The sequence below is a fragment of the Vicia villosa genome, unplaced genomic scaffold (assembly GCF_029867415.1).
Source record: "Vicia villosa cultivar HV-30 ecotype Madison, WI unplaced genomic scaffold, Vvil1.0 ctg.000986F_1_1, whole genome shotgun sequence".
In the NCBI taxonomy this organism is placed as follows: Eukaryota; Viridiplantae; Streptophyta; class Magnoliopsida; order Fabales; family Fabaceae; genus Vicia; species Vicia villosa.
In genome coordinates, this window is record NW_026705443.1 from 38,635 (window position 1) to 60,434 (window position 21,800).

The window sequence follows — 21,800 nt, forward strand, 5'->3', positions numbered from 1 at the left end:
TCAACATAAAACAATTATTTTATTGTTTTTCTTCTCCTTGTAGATAGATCATTTATTTACCAAGATAAATTCTATTAAACATTTTTTAATAAAAATTCTCAACACTTCCCAATTGAGTGTGATTTTGAGGGGAACTGGGGAAGTGGTAATTCATTATGATTTTGAGAGGAAGTGTTAGATAATGTGTAACGAAGTATTTTGTTATATTCATGTTAAGAGTAATGTAATCCATTTAATTTTTATTTTATATATATATATATATATATATATATATATATATATATATATATATATATATATAAATAATAGAGTTAAATAAGTTTTGGTCCCTATAAATATTGTCGTTTTTATTTTTAATCCCTCCCTGTCTTTAGGTAACGATTTTTTTAAAAAAAACTGTTGTCAAAATCAGCTAAAATGTTGTCAAAATCCAAAAGAGACTAAAATAAAACTGCAATATTTATAGGGACCAAAAATTTATTTAATTCTATATAATATTATTTTATTTTGAAAAAAGAAATATATTATTATATTCCAAAACCAATGAAGTACAATCGTCCCTTAGGGTCCAGATAAGGAACAAACCAAACAAAATCAAAAGGAGAAAAAAACTAATTCATAAGAAGATGAGCAACATGCTCTCTATATTTCCTCTTCATCCATAAACGATGAACTATGGTATCTATAATCTCTCCCGCTATATTTGTCGTATCTATACTATCATGAATTCTTTTATTTCTGTACTTCCAGCAACTATATACCGTCTCTGCAAAAGCTGTTTTAAGAAAGATACTTCTCCAATTCTTACTCTTGCTTTTTCCTTCAATCCAAGCCAATTCTTGTACCCATCCCTTAGGCCTGTGTTCAACATTTAACCATTCCAGTATCGTCTTCCATGTACCTTGCATACTTTCACAGGTAAAAAGAAGATGTTGGATAGATTCTATATCACCACAGAATACACACCGATCATTTTCCACCATACCAAACTTGTACAGTCTTTCTTTAGTAGCCAATCTATTATGACAGGCTAGCCACAGAATAAACAAGGCTCTAGGTCGAGCTTCATTGTTGAAGAATACCTTCCTCCACAGAACCATCGGCTGCGGGTCCAATAGGCCATAATAAAATTTGCTGATACAAAATTTACGAGTTTGGCATAGTTCAGCCCACTGCACCATACTTTGCACCTTCCCTCGCTGGATTAAAATTCCTTTCAATATCCACGAGCACGAAACCTTAATCGGGACTGTCATAATGTCTGCGCCCTTTGTGTAGTAGGTGTGGATCCATTGGATCCACAGAGAATCTTCTTTCTTGCATAGGTTCCACAGGAGTTTCATCAAGCACGCATTATTCCAGCTTTGGAAATTTATAACATTCAATCCACCTTGGTTTTTGGATAAGCAAACTGTACTCCACGCAACGGGACTCTTTTTAGTGACATTACCTTTACCCGTCCAAAGAAAAGATCGACAAACAGCGTCCAGCCGCTTGATCACACCTTTAGGAAGGGGCATACAATGCATCCAATAGCTGGCTGTTGCAAAAATGACACTTCTTAACAGCTGGGCCCTGCCGGAGTAGCTCAACAAATGGGCGTTCCAATGGTTGATTCTATTCATAATTTTATCCACCAGTCCCACACATTGAGAATTATTAAGCTTACGACCTGTCAACGGGATTCCCAAGTATCTGAACGGTAGTGGCCCTTTCTCAAAACCTGTTATTCCGGCCATCTGATTCTGTTCATTTTCATTCATACCACCACAATAAATTCTATATAATATTATATTAAACGATTTTCACAAATTATACTATTTAATTATTAAAGTTCCACTCTCTCTTTTTCTTCTATTATTTTTCTCAATTTTATTATTAACGTGACATAATTATATAAATTTTTGAAACAAAACAGTGCAATTATTGTTTGAAGATTCGTTCGTGTATATGTTATTCTAAGAACCGCACGTTCATATTTTCATATATTTTCATTTCCCTTTATTAGATTCTTGTAATTGATCATTGGAACTTGGAAGCTAACAAGGAAGCTAGGTAACTAATTTTTTAATGTAATATTTCTTGAATAAAACAAATTTCAAAGTTAGGTTCAAACCTTCCCACGAGATCCACCAATTAATTGTTTGCATCTTCACCAGCAAAATCAGACAACTAAGTAGTATTTTACACGGTTTGGAACATTAAGGCGCTTATATGGCGGTGGTCTTTTATTGGAAAAATTAAGCAAACCAAATATAACTTCTATGATTTTAGCAAATTATCTTTGTTATATCTTTCTTAGTTTGTATTTGGTGCCTAATTTTCCTTTTCTCCGAGCTTTGCCTCGTCTTTTTGTAATCGTATATAGAACTTTTGGTTGTTTAATATATTTTCTTGATTAAAAAAAAACTAAGTAGTATTTTATAACACAAATTAAAAAGTTAATTAAAAACCAATAGACAAACAATTAAATCATTGGGGTTCTCTTGTTATAAATGTTTTTGGTAGAGGAAGCAACTTGTTAAGATTTTTCAGAGCAGAAATAAACATATAATATTTGTAGCATGGCCAGCTAATATTTGTTATCTTCTAGTTATAATAATTAGACAAATTATTATTTCAATATATTCTTGATGTTGGCATGTCTCTAGGGTTTATCAATTCTATATAGTTTAAGTATTTGCATTTGACATGCCAAATTTTTTTTGCATTTTTTTCTTCTAATAATTGTTTTCAATATATAATAGTTAATAGAGTTTGACTATAAAGTGGGGCTTTGGAGCTTTCGATCAAATATATTAAAATGGTTTTTCTGATTTTAATAAATGTAATGCAATTATATATGAGCTCAGAGACAAATATATTTTCTTAATAAATTATGATTGACACAATTACAATTATACATCCGTGCTTAACTTAACTATGATACTTATTTTTTTTCTCTCTAAGAAAGATTATTTTTATCTAATACACAAAATATTAATTGAGCATTTATATTAAATATTACGCAATTATTTTTTGAAATTACATTCACCTCCTCTGAGTTCTATTAAAATAACATTGACACCATTTTAGTTTTAAAATATACATACACCTCATACGAGGTCTATTAAAATGACACTGCCACTCCCTTCTAATTTATAGTGGCAGACAAAAACCGTAGGCATAGATGACATTCATCAATGGTTTTTGGGTTTATCATTAAATATTTCCGTTAAATGTATGTTTAGGGGGAGTTAGTGTATATTTTAAAACTAAAGACGATGTCAGTGTCATTTTAACAAATCTCAAAGAAGGTGAGTGAATTTTTTTTATTGTTTATTTTTATAAGATATCAAATAAAGATATATTTGGTTTTAGAATCACCTTCTCACAACAAACCCCAACAACTACAAATAATATCTTTGATTACAAATAATATCTTTTATGATAAAACTTTCAACTCACCCAACAAAAAATCTCAAGTGTAAATCATAAATACTTCACATTTAATATTTTTTTATATAAAAAGATACCATATGTTCTCTCATTTTTTATGGAAACCGAGATATAAAGTATTTAGAAAACACGTTTTCGAATTCAAACAACTATATTCTATCACATTTTAAATTTTTTATGAACCATTACCTCGGTTTCACTAAAAATTGAGGGGTAAACTATTAGAGGACACATCTTCAAATCCCAGCTATCACATTCACTCACCTTTTAATTTTTTAATGACTATTACTTCGGTTTTATTGAAAATCGAGGGATACATTATTTAAAGGACACACATTTGAATCTCACGAACTACATTTTATTAGCTTTTAAATTTTAATTTTTTTAATAACTTATTACCTCAATTTTGCTGAAAATCGAGGGGGTAAAGTAGCGTAGTTTATTTTTTTATGTATTTTTATTAATGACCAATTTGATGGAAAATTAATTAATGAATCTTTGTCGTAACAATGGTCAAGATATTGCCTACTCATCAATCCACATGAAACATTAATGATCCGCATGAAATTTTTCAAATCCATTTTATAAAGTATTGAACAAGAGTCCTAAACACATATCTTCTTCGTATAGAGGATGATATGTATTTAGGGCTGTCATTATTTATGACACTTCTTTAAGGTTCTGTGTGTGTTATTTTTACTGTGTTGTACTTAGACAAGTGAAACTGAAAGTTACAAGTTAAATTTCATGATCAAATGATATCAATGTGTCAAAGTTACTAACATGACATCTCTGATAACTCTTCACCCTATGTTCGTAAAATAAAATTCATCGTTGAATTGAAAACTATTGTCATATAGATCATATCTATAAAATTTCACATCAATAAAAAATCATTTGATATATTAAAGAGAATGATCAAAATTAACCGTTTTTATAAAATTTTATAAGACAGTTTTTATGTATCTCGTTGACATGAAAAGTCCCATTATCTTCTTTTAGATTACAAGCCTTTTTGTTTCATCAAATTTTATACTACTATTTTGTATTTTCTTAAAAAAGATAACTTATCATTAAACATCATACATAGACCTACTTTGAACACCACATGCAAGTTATTAAATTCCATTGTCATATGGTTTTTTTATTTAATGATTCCAGTGCCAATTAAAACACCACATGCATATGTTCCGAATATGTTTCCTCCTCTCTCTATATATACAAACATCCAGAACAATGAAATTCAAAACAGCAACATTTGCATCACACTACAGAATAATTCCTCTATTCGAAGGAGGAGGATTGCATCCCACTCTTTATGGAATGGTTTGCTATGAGTCGTTCGAAGGGAATTAAGGAAGGTAAATTGGGGGTGTTTTGGTTGGTCACTTGTTGGATTATTTGGTTGACAAGGAATGGCGTTTGCTTCAAAAATGAAGTTTGGAATATAAATGATATAGTGTGGAAAATCAAATTTTTGATGTGGAGGTGGTCCTTCTTTGGTGATATTACATTCTCCAAATGTAACTTTTACGATTTTTGCAAAGACCCGTTGTCGTTTTTATCGTGATTGTATTTGGTTTGTAATTTCGCTTTTTTGTCGGTTTTTTGCCGGTCTTGTGTAACAAGGTTGGAGAACCCTTAGTTCTCCCGTTAATATATTTCTTGCTTACACAAAAAAAAAAAATTCCTCTATTCGAAATATCCAATTCCATCAAAGAAAATATTCAGAGGACTATTACACGAGTCACATAAATCAAAACCATGTCTTCTTGGTCTGCGGAAAATGCCTCAAAAGCCTTTCTCAGCACTTTGAAAATGGTCAGTATATATATAATCATCATTATTTTCTTGTCACAACTTTTCAATTAATATATATTATCTTGTAAAAGTTTTCCTTTCTACAACAATTTTTTTTTTTTCTGATCTGATTTTTGGTTGTATTTGAATAGGGTCAAAAGGCAAAAGAACCATCTGTTGTTGAATATATATATATCAGCACTAGCAGCTGGAATGAGCAAGAGTGCTCGAAGCCAGTGGATTGTGAAGGTTGATAGATATACCGGTGAAGAACATGTGTTTAGAGTTAGACTTCCACTAGGAAAAGTTATATAAGCTCAATCAAAATGCATTGTTGGAAACTTTGAATATAAATGATTCAATATTGATTTGACACAACAAATCGACAACATCATGATAGCATAGAATTTAAAATTTGCAATTAGGTCTTCATTTATTTTGTAGGTAGAAGATATAAAAACAGCAAGGAGTTAGTCCTATTTCAAATGTACTTGTACAAAGCAAATTGTAGAGACATGTATTACCAAATTTGTTTTAATTTTTTTGTTCATGTTTTGGAAAGATGTACTAAAATTTCTTTTTGATATCAATATGGAAAGATGTACTAAAATCCTTAAAGTATTATTATTTTTATTGGATCACACGAGCATGCTTTAAAAAACGGTCTGCGACTGTGAATACTGCTGCAATAAAACAGTTTTGACAGATATTGATATCGATACCGTTATTACTGTTTCTTATATTAAAGAACAAATTGTCATTAATTCACACTACGACAACTGCCATATATTTATACCGACCGAAATCGCAAAATTTTTTACGCGATCTTGATCACGAGTATAGCAAGAGATTGAAAAGTTATAAAATTTACTACTTGAGTTAGGCCTTTCATAGCTCACAGCATGAATCCATGTGAAAGAAAGACAGCATCCAGAAGCAAGGTACAAGATACATTATGGAAAATGTTACCTGTTCCAACAGGGATTGGATCCTCTAACTTTCAACTCTCTACCTTTCTCTAACTTTCTCTCTATCTCTCTCATAATTTACTTTCTCTCACATCTTTTTCCCTCCAAAATTAATATCATATCTCATTTGTCTTATTCATTTTTTTGCCTAAAGTTACTCTACCTTTCCCTCCATAAAGGTAGAGAATCCTTGTCCGTTCCAACGGGATTGGATCCTCTAACTTTCAACTCTCTACCTTTCTCTAACTTTCTCTCTATCTCTCTCATAATTTACTTTCTCTCACATCTTTTTCCCTCCAAAATTAATATCATATCTCATTTGTCTTATTCATTTTTTTGCCTAAAGTTACTCTACCTTTCCCTCCATAAAGGTAGAGAATCCTTGTCCGTTCCAACGGGATTGGATCCTCTAACTTTCAACTCTCTACCTTTCTCTAACTTTCTCTCTATCTCTCTCATAATTTACTTTCTCTCACATCTTTTTCCCTCCAAAATTAATATCATATCTCATTTGTCTTATTCATTTTTTTGCCTAAAGTTACTCTACCTTTCCCTCCATAAAGGTAGAGAATCCTTGTCCGTTCCAACGGGATTGGATCCTCTAACTTTCAACTCTCTACCTTTCTCTAACTTTCTCTCTATCTCTCTCATAATTTACTTTCTCTCACATCTTTTTCCCTCCAAAATTAATATCATATCTCATTTGTCTTATTCATTTTTTTGCCTAAAGTTACTCTACCTTTCCCTCCATAAAGGTAGAGAATCCTTGTCCGTTCCAACGGGATTGGATCCTCTAACTTTCAACTCTCTACCTTTCTCTAACTTTCTCACTATGTTGGAACATGGGACACGTGCTTTTGTCCCTGCAATTACAGTAACATGATAATTGCATAAAGAGTAGTCTTATAGCATATACAAGAGTATTCTAGTATTGAGTAATGTGTTATCTCAATATGCTACTATTAAAAATATGTACATAGAGTATTATAGAAGTAGAGCTGTAAAAATGCGCTAACTTATATGGGCCGGTCTGCCAGGACCGAAAAATCATAAGGCTTGGACTTTAAAATTAGAGCCGATATTTTTTAGGGCCTTTTTAATCTAGCCCTGAAATTCCCGTTATCTATTAGGGCTAGACGATATGAGCCGTAAATAGTCCATTAGACCCGTATAAATAAAAAATTTTAAAAATATATATTAATATTTATATTGTCTTACTCCAAATAGTATATTCATTTTCTTCACCTCATTAAATTTTATCTCTATTCTATTCAATCTTTCTCTTTTAAATATTATACATTAATATAATCATCATTCTTTCATCGTATTGTATTAGTTTTTATCTTATGCTAATTATTCAAGTATTATTTTATACAATTTAGACATATATTGTATTTAAAAACACATTATAGTATTTATAAGAGATAATATAGTATTTAAAAATGTATTATGTTTAAAATAATATTATTTTAATTTAATTTATAATAAATATTATTGAGTTTTTATTTTAACTTTTTTATATAAAAAAACTCATTTAGGGTCGGGTAGTCCGAAGCCTATCTAGGGCCGAACTCGGGTAGTAATTCTCGTGCCCATATTACACAGGGACTTTTTAGCCCAACCCTAAAAAATCCATGGCCTATCAGAGCCGGTCTGTTTAGGGCCGGGTAGCTCATTTTGACAGCTCTATATAAAAGCATATAGAAGAGTAATGTAGAAGCATGTATCGAGGCTAATGTGAAATCATGTATCCGATGATTAATGATTTCTAGAGAGTTTTATTATGAGAATTTCTTTATTGACCCCCTCTCTTCTTGGTCACCCTCGTTGAAATCCCGTAATTGCCTCTTTACTTCGGAAATGCATTTCCGAAGTTGAAAAAAAGACTGACTTCGAAGATGCATTTTTGAAATCACCTTTTTTTACGTAAAAAAAATATTTCGGAAATACATTTCCGAAAACAACATTTCGGAAATGCATTTCAGAAATAATGCGTGTTATGCTGTTTAAACAAAACAACCTCCCCCCAATTCCATTTTACCCTAAAACTCAAAAGGTTTAAAAAATCTTCCCATTTGTGGATCATACTACACGAACTTGCTCGTTGTTCTACAAAGTTGCTCTACAACCTTCAAAGACTACTCAAAGACTACATTAAAAGCTTCCAAATTGTAAGTTCTCACAAACTTAAATTGTAGCATTGAAATTCATATTAGGCTTGTTAGAAATTAGGATAATGATATAGGGTTAAGTTACTATTAGTCACTTGGGTAGTTTAGATTGCAAAAATCTGATTTTGAAGCATTTAGGGAAAAAAATGAGTTTTCTGCAAAAATGGAGTCGCAGGTGTTTTCGGAAGTGCATTTTCGAAAACACCTCCCTGACCAGTTTCGGAAATGCACTTCGGAAAATGCAGTGGAACCATATCGCGGGTACCTCGACCACAAAGTTCACGATGACATTCGTTGGATGCCATTCAGTGACTACATTGCTGTTGTCCCATTTGAACGCATCGCGTTATACTCTGGCTGGCTGGCATGCGGGGCCAACACCATGGTGAGGTATCTCCCGGAGCGATGCATGCGGCAGTTTGGACATGTGCAGATGATACCGAGGTCATCGTTTGAGGCTGCTCCCGACATAGTTATCCGAGTGGAGCTCACTGCCATATTTGCGGACTGGGAGCATCATTTGGTCCCGGAGGAGTATCGTCGCATGCAGGCCACCTAGGAGTGGCATTGTGTAGAGGGGTATGTGACATGGTTCTATCGGGTGTCACATCCTCTGATGACATCCGACGCTCCAAGAGCTCCTAGGCCAGCCTAGGAGGAGATCCTGGAGAGCCAGCAAGTCGAGGATGACCATGCCATTGATCTCCTACCGATATGCCAGCGGATAGAGATGCTTGGGCGGAACGCGTTAGAGAGAGGTATCATTGATCAGGGCGGTCCAGAGGCAGTCACCGTGATGGAGAGGATGGTCGGTGATGCGGGCGATGCGACGTCATATAGAAGAGGCAGAGGAGGTCCTAGGGCATTAGGGTTAGGAATACTCAGTAGGGGGTTCCGGTTTATTTTTCTTGGATTTTATTGTATTCGGGTTGTATTTCTTGACATTCACGTACATTTTCGCACAATATTAGTATTTTATTCGGCTTGTATATATATTATTAGTATTTTATGTTGATATGTCGTTTATTTTATTCGGTGTTTTCATTTATTTAAAAATACAGGACTAAACGTTGTTAAGGAAAACATAAAAAAAATACAATTTCTGCATATTTCGAAAGTGCACTTCCGAAAACCCCTTAAAATGTGAAAAATGTGTTTTCGGAAGTGCATTTCCGAAGTAGGGGTATTTAGAGGTTTTCGCTGGGGATCACCCCATAGGAGGGTCAGGAAAGAAATTCTCTTTATTATTCATTATAAATGAGAGTCCTCCACCATTTAATTCATAAACAAAAATAAGAGAAAAATATCAAAGAAGTCTTTTCAGTCTCCTCTAAAATGCCACCTATAGAGTGGTACAAGACAGGATTAGGCTAGGTAGACCACTAAAACTACCGGTTATGGTCTCATTTTTTATACTTATACAGTGTATGTTAATTGATTTTTTTTAAACAAAAATTTTAAATTATTTTTAGATCAATTAAATAAAAACACCCATTAAAAATTTATAATAATAACAATTGTTTAAGATATATATTTTATAATTGATTAATTTAAAAACTAAAGTCATTTTAAGTTTTTCGAGATCCTGTGTAAATTTGCGATGGTTTAAGTGCAAAAAATTAATTGCTCATATTTTGTTATTATTTAATTATAATCAATATTTTTAGACCCTTTCTAACAAACAACTTAATCGTGAAAACTTTTGGATCCTTTGCCGTAACCTGCCTTATGCTTTTAAGATCTCTAACATAAAAGAATATTTGAAATTTATTTATTTTTAAAAGAACTTTGCTAATATTTTTTAATAAAGATTTTTTTTTTTTAAAATGAGAACAAGTGTGCTTAGATGTGTTGATTGTATTATCAATTGAAAAGAAAATATATAATTTATTGATTTTACATCTAAAAAATCTAAAACTTAAAATATATTAATCTTTAGTAAAAATATTTTTAATATATTAAAAAAATAATTCAAAGTTTCGCCTCAAGTCTCAAGATGTTATGGACCGACCCTGGTACAAGAACTTCAGATCCTTGAAGAAAAGAAGCAAAAATAGAAGAGTGAGAGAAGATTAAAGGTGAAGTGTCATGGTTTCTTTAAATAATGTCTCAATGAGCATCAGCTATACCTATAGTAATTACTTTATTCGAAGAAAAAAATTATGATTTTTGAGCAGTAAAAAGGGAGACTTTGTTCACATCTTTAGGTGTCTTGGATTTTGTCAAACAATGGTATATAGAACCTGCAACCCTACCAGAATGCACAACATCACAAAGTGAAGAATTAAAGAAGAAAAAAAATCACATATGCTAGGTTTTTGGGATGATTCAAAGAGTAGTCTGAAATATCTTTTTTCAAAGAATTATGAGAGCGAATACAACAAAAGAAGCATGAGAAACTCTACAACAATATTTTGAAGGAGATTCAAAGGTGAGAATAATCAAACTTATGTCTCTAACATTACTACGACAAGGGTCTTTAACCACCGTTAGAAAAGAGATCTCATCATAGGCGATGAACCGATGTAACGTAGGATGTGGTAGTATGTGCTATCTTTACCACCTCAGGCTGGTAACTTATCACTACGATTGTAGAAATCAACCATACTAATCTGTTTAGGTCAGTGATTTCACCATGGTTGTTCCTTCCAACCGTAGTGAAATACTTGGCGCACAATATTTCACCACTCTTATAGATTCTAACCATGGTGATATCACTACAACATTTTTTACTTTAGGCAACGGAAGAATAGACAACGGCTGGAAAACCGTAGGCTAAATGGGTAAAAGCCACGCTTATGATGCGTTGTCAGGTTTTCAAATTTTTCTTCAAAAACCGTAGCTTATTCTCTTTTAGCTACGCTTCTAAGACGTGGACGTAAAATATACCGTCGCCTATTCTATTTAACCTACAATTTAAAATTGTGCAAATAACAAAACCGTCCCTTATTCTTTTTATACTACGGTTTGAACTTGTGGCCATAACAAAACCGCCCCTTATTCATTATTTTAAGCTACCATAGGGAACTTATCACACCTTTTATAGCTGCCACCAATCCAATATGCATTTAATGTGTCACGTTATATGATCTTTTGATTTTATATACATAGTTGTTTACTACTTTATTTTAAACTTATTTCTTATTGATCACATTGTCATTATATTTTACTATTCCAATGTACAAAATTATTTAAAATAAGCATCATACAATTTAAATAATTATTTTGAAGAGAAAAAATTACTTTAAATTACATCACACAATTTAAAATAAATTATCTTGAAGAGAAAAGTTTTAAACGTTATAGTCTATTGTTTATTATTTTAATTAAATAAAAAAATTATATTGGAAATTTATTCAAAAATTAATAAAAATTTAAAAGGAGATTAGTTTTGCCCCTATCATATCTGTCATTAATGTAGTTAATAAAAATTTATTACAAAATCGATCAAATTTATTGTTAATAATTATATTATCTTTTTTAGTAAAAAAAATTATAATAATTTATCTATCTTTTCATATATTAAGATATTTTTTATTAGAGATTTTGTGTCATATAATAACATATCTTGACGGGGATTTTTTTTAGGTAAAATAAATATAAATTTATAGAAATAAAAGTTAATTTTAAAAATAATTTTGGTTAACAAGTGACCTAAAAATAAATTTTACTTTTTAAAACATATTCTTCATAAAAAAATATTTCGTAGAAACATTTTTTAAATAACAAATAAACTAACAATAATTTTTATAACAAAGTAGTTGTAAAAATTTTAATATGTAAATTTATAGTTTATTATTTTAAAAAAAACTTTTCAACAAAAAAAAATGAATTAAAATTAAATAAAAAAATATGGTGAAAAGAATACCGATATCCACTCAAAATTCGCTGAACCCTTTCTCTTCTCTCTCTATTCGCTTTCGCTCATTCACATTCGAAACCCTTTTCTCCCTGTTCTCAGATTCATGCTACCGCAAAACCCTTTCTTTTTTCTGGCTTCCAAATAAACTTAAATGCTAGATTTCGATTATCTTCTGCACTTGGGATTGTTTTGTAACTTCATTACATCAAATTAGAGGAGAAAATGCTCAATTAGGTTTTACTTGCTATTTGTACAATACTCTTTATGAATGGGGATTCTGCACCTTTGAATACACGACCCTGGAAGTGAGGAAGGTAAGTGAAGAGCCCATGCTTTCTATTGCTGTTTTTTCACTTATTGCTTTCCATGCTTTCTTTTCTTGAAGATTTAACTCAGATGATATTTTCCATTTGTTTTTTACAATTCAAAATTTAATTTGGTTTAGTTTATTGTTTATTTTCCTCTGTTTCCATTGTTTTTACAGTTTAAGCTTTTCTTTTTTTAACAATTCAAGATTTAATTTGTTTTGGTTTAGTGTATGTTTGTTTTCCCGATGAAGCACCACCGCTACCGCGCGTTCAATAGAAGCTGGAAAGTGTAGCTTTACATTAACATGCCTTGGGATGCGATAATGGTAAGGGGAAACGCGGATCCTAACATTGTCTTAGTTTTTTATTTTCCTCTGTTTTTATCTCAGTTCTATTTTTGTTATAATGTAGCACCAATTCAATAATAGAGATTTTGATAGTACTGAAGTGTTTAATTTTTAATTGTTATTATTAATTGAATAATTGATTTATTAGGTTCTTCACAAACTAAACATGGTTGCACAAGCAGAGCTGAAGCATGGGAATGGATAGCACTTTGATGTACTTCGTGAATTATATTTCTCAAGCTTTTTCATATTTATTTGTTAACAATTGTGGTGGATTATGTTGTTATTGTGCCATGGATTGCTGCCACTAATTGAATATCACACCAATGGATTTATTGTTTTGTGATTGTCTTCATGCTTTTTCTGCATATTTTTCTTTTTCTATATCAAACTATTATTTGGTATTATGTCAAATAACAATCTCTGTATCATATGGAGTAGTTAAAATTCATTGTATCAATCTCTGAATCATTAATTTTCTTTACACTATTTGTGTCATTGGGATTGAGAACCAATTCGATAGTTTTCATGTTGAGTTAGATTATTCACCTTTCGAATATGTAAGTTAAAGAAATTTATTAATTCATAGTTTGTTTTGAGAAAATCAATTTGAAAGGGAGCATGATATAGTTTATTTGACCTATGTTACACTTGCAGGTCGGACGGACAGGGAACCTACACTAATGTTTATAAAGCTCTAGCTCCAGACACGAGATATCACAAGAGATATAATGGCTCTAAGTTGTGATGCTATGGTACATAGCTAACGAGTTGATGATAAGTTCACTATGTTTTATAGTTGTTTCTTATGCAATAGGTGTCGGATGCAAATTGTGGTAGTTATTGTAAAATCTTTAAAATTAACTTATGATGTTATTAATTTCGTTATTTTGTATATGGTTTATTGAGTCTGGAGTAGCATTTTCTGAAATTTTCTTTTACATTGTTTATTATTTTTTTATTCAAAGGAGGTAATAGGCAACGGTTTTATCGTGTGGCTTAAACAAAAAACGTGGACTAAAATTAATTAATATATTGTAGAATAATTAATAGACAACGGTTATATAGGTGTAGCTAAAATAAAACCGTAGTCTATAAGTAGTTCAAAAACCGCAGCCTATTCACGTATTTAGGCAACGCTTTTCTTCAACCGTGGGATAAAGTGACAAAACCGTAGCTTATAAGAATAGGCAACGGCTGTTTATTCCACGCCTAGAAAACCGTAGGCTAAAGGCTTAGGCTACGGTTTTTTGATATTTAGCCACGGTTTTCTGTCATTGCCTAAACTCATTTTTGTTGTAGTGTATGTTCACTTGAGTTTATTATAACTTATCTGCAATGTTTATTTCACCAGATTCTCAATAAACATGCAACCTTTAAATCTGATTTAGAAATCAATAATGTGACAAATTAAGTTATATTAGAAGAACAAGTTACACTCATTAATATTTTAAAGCTTTATACAACCCATTATTTGTATCTTACTCTTCAACAATTAGAATTTGTTTCAATGCTTCTAATTCTTCAACTAACACTTCCTTCTCTACCAATTCATTCTACAAAGTATTAATTACTTTGTACACAAAACTAGTAGTGAATGAAGTGATAGTAGAAGAATTAGAAGCATTGAATCAGATTCCAACCATTAAAGAGTTAGATACGAATAATAGGCTTTAGAAGCCTCAAAAAGCATTGACTAGTGTAAATTGTTTTCTAATATAACGTAATATTCAGTATTATTATTTTATAATTCAATTAGAAAAGTTATGTATTTAGTGAAGGGTTGGTAAAAAAACTCAAACCGCATACACAATAATAAACTCCTCTTCTAATTAGACATGCTGGATAACAAAATGAAAGTTGTAATGTTCAAGTAATAACATTAACAATAACCATTCATGCTGAGTTTTAGATTTTGGTGTTGTTAAATTTAATATTGTTGTGAATTTTAGTATGTTGTGCGTAGTATTATTGTGCCATTTATATTGTTTTGATTGAGTGATATTGAGATTGTTTTTAGGTTGTTGGAATGTTATATATTGTTGTGATTGAACTATATGAAGATGAAGATTGTTTTATAATTTATTGTGTTGTTGTATTGTTAAATGATTACAAGATTTTGATATAAATTTCTGAATTTATTATGGATTGTAGTTAGATGAAACTTGATAGATTAGGTTCAGATTATGAGAAATGATTTCTTGAATATGCAGAACAAAATCTTCCAAAAAATAATCAACTCTTTTGTTGTTCTTGTGTTGTATGCGGGAATATCAAAAAAATTCCATAGAAAGATATGTTCTATCACCTTTGTTGTGATAGAATTTTTCAAAGTTATACAATATGGACGTGGCATGGTGAAGTGGACAAAAATCAAAACGTGAGATCAGAAAGACATGAAGTTGATGAAGATATGGATGATCGATTAGAAGATACGATCCGTGATATTTGAAAATATTCTTTTAGGTTAAAGCCCATATTTATGATACTTTAAATAATGATAAGAACGCACCTTTATATAAGGGGTGCACAAGTTTTACACAATTTTTATGATGTTAAAACTGTTTAATTTGAAGGCAAAAAGTGGGTGGACGGATACAAATTTCATGTAATTGCTTGAGTTGTTGAATTAAATGCTTCTAGATGATAATAATTTTCAAATCGTTAATATCAAATACATGCAAGCCATAATATTTGCATATTGTACATGGAAGATTATGAAAAATAGGATCAATGTCCAAAATATGGCGAGTCACGCTACAAGGTGAAGGACAATAATGGTGATAACTATATTGATGTTAGTAAGAAGAGTCCTTTTGCTAAAGTTTTAAGATACTTGCCAATAATTTCAAGGTTGAAGAAACTTTTTGCTAATGTGAATGATGTAAAGAATATTAGATGGCGCGGAAATGAAAGAAAATATGATGGAAAGATTTTCCATGTAGTTGATTCTTTGCAATGAATGAAAATTGATTCCCTGTTTCTAGATTTTGGCCTTGATCCAAAATAAATTAGGTTTGGGCTTGCCACTGATGGAATAGACCCTTTTGGTAATCCGAGTACTAGCCATACTTCGTGACCTTTTATTCTCACGATGTACAACATATCTCCTTAGTTGTGCATGAAGCGCAAGTATATCTTGTTATCTATGATGATTACTAAATCAAAACAATTTGGAAACAACATAAATATTTATCGAATCCATTAATTGAAGATTTAAAACTTTTGTGGGAGGAAGGCCTTGACGTTGATGATGCGTATTCAAGTGAAATGTTTAAGATGCATGCCATGTTATTTTGCACCATCAACAACTTTCTTGTGTATGGTAATTTGTCTGGATACAATGTCAAGGGTCATAAAGCGTGTCCAACATGTGAATCTAATACCTGGTTTCACCAAATTCAATTTGGAAAAAGACCGTTTTCCTTGGGAATCCGAAATTTCTAAAACCATCACACTGATTGACCTTGGCAAGACAACTTATATGAGCGAACACATTTTTCATAGTGATGAAAATCATGATTTAAATTTTGATATTTCTTCGTCACCTTCTTACGCAACACAAGTGCCTACTTCATATGAAGTAGTTGAAAGAGATTATGTGCATGCTATTCGTAACGATCACGAATAAGTCATATGAAAAAATTAACAAGTAAATATTTTTTATTGTTTGTTAATAATGTATTGTATATTATAATTTCTAAGGTTATTTACTAACAAGTATCTATTCAATATATTAATTCAGACTCCAAAGTTTTTTGCCACATAATCATATTTTTTTCAACATAATCTTATTTCTTCCACATCATAAAATGCTAATGTGTCAGTCTCCTCATTCATATTTTCTTTCCCTCATCAAATATCTACCATTTGCATTATTTTAATGTATTCTCACTCATATAAATGTTTTCATTTAATATTTTTCGGTACAAAATCAATTCACAATAGGTTTGGTTCACAAATGGTTTGTGTTGCTATTTCTAATCTATTCACGATTCATAAGAATACAGGTACACAAGTTAGGAATTTTGTAAAATTAAAAAATTTATATTTAAAATATATAATTTATTTCACCACGGTTGGTTCTTTCAATCGTGGTGATATGTAGCACTCTTTCTAGTTTATTACTACGTCTAATAGACTGTGGTTGTAAGTAGCCTACTTACAACCACACACAACTTTACTACGGGCCATCAACTGTGATTATATCTCTTTCTCAATTGTTGTTATACATGTTCTCTGTAGTAGTAACTTTTTCATTGTCTCGAAACCAGAAACATAGGTCTTTCATCTTCCGGCCTCTTGTTTGCCATTATTGAGTTGCGGGAGTTTCATGGTGGTCTTTCTTTCTTGTTAGATAGTTCTCCATCTATTGAATTAATGGAGAATAAATGAAAAGATCTTAAGGCTGTAAAACCTGTAGTGTGTTTGCTAGTTAGATCAAGTATCGCCATCTTCTTCAAATAAGCTCGTTAGTAGTTCATGATTTTGAAATCAGAGGGATGAGTTTGTATAATTCGTAGAAATTAGAAGTTGATTCCCACGAATGACGTCAGTGATCTCTTCGAAAAACAAAAAAAAAATGATGAATTTGAGGTCTTTGAAGCTAACTTATGTGGTGGAGAATGCTTTTTTATGCGGCAAAACAAGGGAGTTGCAAGGTTAGCACTCAAACGTCCAATTCAGTTAATGAATTCAAAAGTTATGGAGCAAGTTATGAATAAAAATATACCTGGAGGACTGTCGTGAATACATTATATATGAGAGACAGTTAGAACCACTTCACGTTTCTTGACGTGGAATGCGAGAGATATCTAACAATGGGTAGTTTCATGTACCGTGGATATTGAGTATGGGTCCCATAGTTGTAGGTGCATTGGACCCTCGGCCCTTTCATACATACACCTTTGAACCGATGATCGAGCCTACACGTGGCCCTTTCATACATACACCTTTGAACCGATGATCGAGCCTACACGTCTTTGGGTCTATAGTCGGTCCGGACTATTATGATTTCAAAAGACAACATCTTGACATCAATCAGCTACTGTTGAATGCTAGTTATCCTGGGATAATAGAAGATGACATATTGTACTGGGGGTTCTTGTAATATAAATATTGCACTCTTGTAAATTATTTAGAACTCTGACAAGGTTGTTGATGTAATTGCAGGGACCAAACCACATGTCCCACGTTGGGACAGGCAGTATTCCAATAGTGACACATCTTCCAATTTAGATCCAACATTAACAAAAAATTTCAAACCAAATTTGCTAATATAGAGTTTTGTACATTTGAGATAGGACTAAGTCCTTGGTGTTTACATCATTTCCCAAGAAAAATAAAGGGACAACTAATTGCAAGTTTTAAATCATCTCCAATCACACCTTTGTCGATCTGAACTGTCAAATCAAGATTGATCTGTTTATGTTCTAACTCTGCATTTTTTTTTGCCAAATTTCGAACCGTGTTTCACAAGGTTGAAGAATCAAATTCTAACCAAATGCATTTTTTTATGCATTTTTATCTAATCTAACAATTCTCTAGATCATGAGGTTATGCAGATCTATGATGAAAAGGATGAGGCTTAAATAACTTTTCCTTGTGGAAGTCTAACTCTATAAACATGCTCTTCACCAGTAAATTTATCAAACTTCACAATCCACCGGCTTCCACCACTCTTACTCATTCCTGATCCAAATCTTGTTACCAACAATCCTTCTCCTATAGGAAGCAACTGAGTTTTTGATCCATAAGATCTCCAATACCCTTTACAACTAAATGCATTATAGCCAACAACAACTACATTTTTTTTCTTATTACCTGCACCAATTTGTACTAATTTCACCATCTCTTCATGGTTCACAAGATTACAATCAATTGCCACAAAATTAGCTTTCTTTAATACATCTAATTCTTGAGCTTCTTTTCGAACCATGAACTTCACTTTATTTGCAGCTACTCCAAGAAAATTCTTGGATGCAATTAGATCTTCATATGTAGGTACAATGCATATTACATTTCCATTAGTTTGATTAGCAGCAGCAATTAGTGCAAGTGTTGTTGAATCAGCTGCAGCAGCAGAAGCAACAACCATTAATTGCGCATTATTTCCAGCTGCTAGGGCTGATATATATTCAGTAACAGATGGTTCTTTAGCCTTTTGACCCTATTGAAAAATAACCAAAATTCAGATCAGAAAAAAATTGTTGTAGAGAGGAAAACTTTTGCAAGATAATATATATTAAGTGAAAACTTGTGACAGGAAAATAATGATGAATATACTGACCATTTTCAAAGTGCTGAGAAAGGCTTTTGTGGCATTTTCTGCAGACCAATAAGCCATGGTTTTGATTTATGTGACTTGTTTAAGTCCTCTGAATATTTTCTTTGATAGAATTGGATATTTGGAATAGAGGAATTCTTCTATAGTTGATGCAAATGTTGTAGTTATGAATTTAGTTGTTCTGGATGTTTCTATATATAGAGAGAGTAGGAAACAAATTCTGAACATATGCATGTGGTGTTTTAATTGGCACAGGAAATATTAATATATAAAAACAATATGACAATTAAATTTAATAAATTGCATGTGGTGTTCCAGGTAGGGTTTATGTAAAAATGTTTAATGATAAATAAAGTTTTAAAAAAAATATAAAATAATATAAAATTTGATGAAACAAAAAGGCTGGTAAACTCAAAAAGATAATGATACTTTTTTTAATGATAACAAAATAATAATTAATTATATATTTTAAGTAAAATTATTTTTAAAGGTGTGTTAGGAAATTACTCCACATAAATTAAAATTTAATTAAAAAATGGTTGAATTAAATTACATAAATTTTTTGTCACAATTTAGATTAAATTATAATTAAATAATATTTTTATATATTTTGTCATAGTTAAACTGTTACTAATTTATAGATTTTTTTTTAAAAAAATTGAGAGCCCTCTGATTCTAATAACCGCGTGTATTTATTTATATATTTTCATTTCCCTTTATTAGATTCTTGTAATTCATCCATGGAAGCTAACAAGGAAGCTAGGTAACTAATTTTTTAAGTTTATATGTATAGAATAAAACAATATTCAAAGTTATGTTCAAACCTTCCCACGAGGTCCACTAATTAATCGTTTACATCTTCACCAGCAAAATCAAACAACTATGTAGTATCTTATAACACAGATTTATAAATTAATTAAAAACCACTAGACAAGAAAATTAAATAACTGGGTTTCCTTTGTTATAAATGTTTTTGGTAGAGGAAACAACTTGATAAGATTTTTCAAAGCAGAAACAAACATGTAATACATAGCATGGCCAGCTAATATTTGTCATCTTCTAATTATAACAATTATTTGAATATATTCTTGATGTTGGCATGTCTCTAGGGTTTGTTAATTCTATATAGTTTAAATATTTGCATTGACATGCCAAAAATATTTGCATTTTTGTTTCTAATAATTGTCTTTAATATATAAAGCTAATGGAATTTGATTTGACTATAAAGTTGGTTTTTTGAGCTTTCGATCAAATATACTAAAATGATTTTTCTGATTTAAATAAATATAATGCTATTATATATGAGCTCATAGACAGTTCTATTTTTTAAATCAATGCTGATTGACAAAATCATACAAAATATTAATTGAGCATATACATTTAAAGTCACAATATTTTTTTATTTCATTAGGATATAAAAAAAAATTGTTTTTGGAATCCCCTTCCCTCAACAAAATATTTTTGGGATGATATAAGGTTGTTCTTTTCCACTTTTTCTTCATCCCAATTACAATACGCATTTTTATCAACTTCATCATCTCTAATGATGATGAGTTTCTTAGCTTGCAAACACGATAACTCTTAGAGATTGTGCTATACTTTAGAAAAATACCTCGTATAGTCTTCTCTTCAAGTTTGCGCCTCTTCACTTCTGCAACGTGAATATAGTAGGTAAATTCAAAAACCATTAGGTACTCTGCTGGGGCTTCTTCCCGTTCCAATATTTAATTGGAGTCTTATCGTGTCCTGCCTTAGTTGGACAATATATTGAGTATGCAAACAACAATGTATACTGCTTCATTCCAAAATGTGTTAGGCAGTCCCTTCTCCTTGAACATTGATCTAGTCATCTCAATAACTGTGCGATTCTTTCTTTTAGAAACACCATTTTGTTGAGGAGAATATGAGGTTGCTCTATGCCTTCATCCTCGCAAAATATTTCAAACTCGCAGGAGGTGTACTCTTTCCGCGATCACTTTTTAGTAATTTTATCTGGTTTCCAATTTGAATTTCAACAATGGGCTTATACTTTTTGAATAATCCAAAAACTTTTGGTTTTTCTTTTAGGAAGTAGACCCATTCCATTCTAGAAAAGTCATCAATTAAGAATATGAAGTACTTGTTATTCTTGTGTGACGGCATCCTCATGGTCCACAAATGTTAGTATGCAACATCTCCAACAAGTCGTTCGTTATCCATGCTCATCGTGTTAAGAATGGGAATAGGCGTTTTTTACCGAGGAGACATCATTCGCACTCTTCATTGTTCTCCTTTATGCTTGGAAGGTCTCTACCATGTTCTTTAGATGTAACAGCTTCATGGCATGTGTGTTGAAGTGATCAAATCATCGATGTCAAAGTCATGAATCATCAACTTATACCTTCATGGAAATGTTAGTTTCATATTTCAAATTTAGCGGGAAGATTCTAGTGCTCATCTCCATCTCTACTCGGGCTATCACGAACTTTTTATTTTTGGTGTCGAAGATTCTGCTTACACACCTTCAAATTGAAGTGTGTAGCTCTCTCCATCATCTGACATATGTTTATAAGATTTTATTTTAGGCTGAGAACTAGTAAGACTTCATGGATGATTTGCGTATCTTTATTTGTCTCCATCA

At 31.4% G+C, this 21,800-nt stretch overlaps 1 protein-coding gene and 1 long non-coding RNA gene across 2 annotated transcripts; one reads left to right on the top strand and one right to left on the bottom strand.

The window, feature by feature from the left end:
* Positions 1 to 12,260: 12,260 nt before the first annotated feature.
* Positions 12,261 to 13,985, top strand: LOC131632675 (uncharacterized). The gene is made up of 4 exons (XR_009293077.1): positions 12,261 to 12,553; positions 12,775 to 12,873; positions 13,043 to 13,108; positions 13,552 to 13,985. It is a non-coding gene; the product is annotated as an uncharacterized LOC131632675 (long non-coding RNA).
* Positions 13,986 to 17,740: 3,755 nt separating this feature from the next.
* Positions 17,741 to 19,335, bottom strand: LOC131632685 (uncharacterized). The gene is made up of 2 exons (XM_058903422.1): positions 19,184 to 19,335; positions 17,741 to 19,063 (listed from the first exon to the last, which is right to left on the bottom strand). The coding sequence occupies exons 1-2, from the start codon at positions 19,238 to 19,240 to the stop codon at positions 18,482 to 18,484; spliced, it is 639 nt and encodes a 212-aa protein (XP_058759405.1). The 5' UTR covers positions 19,241 to 19,335; the 3' UTR covers positions 17,741 to 18,481.
* Positions 19,336 to 21,800: the final 2,465 nt, after the last annotated feature.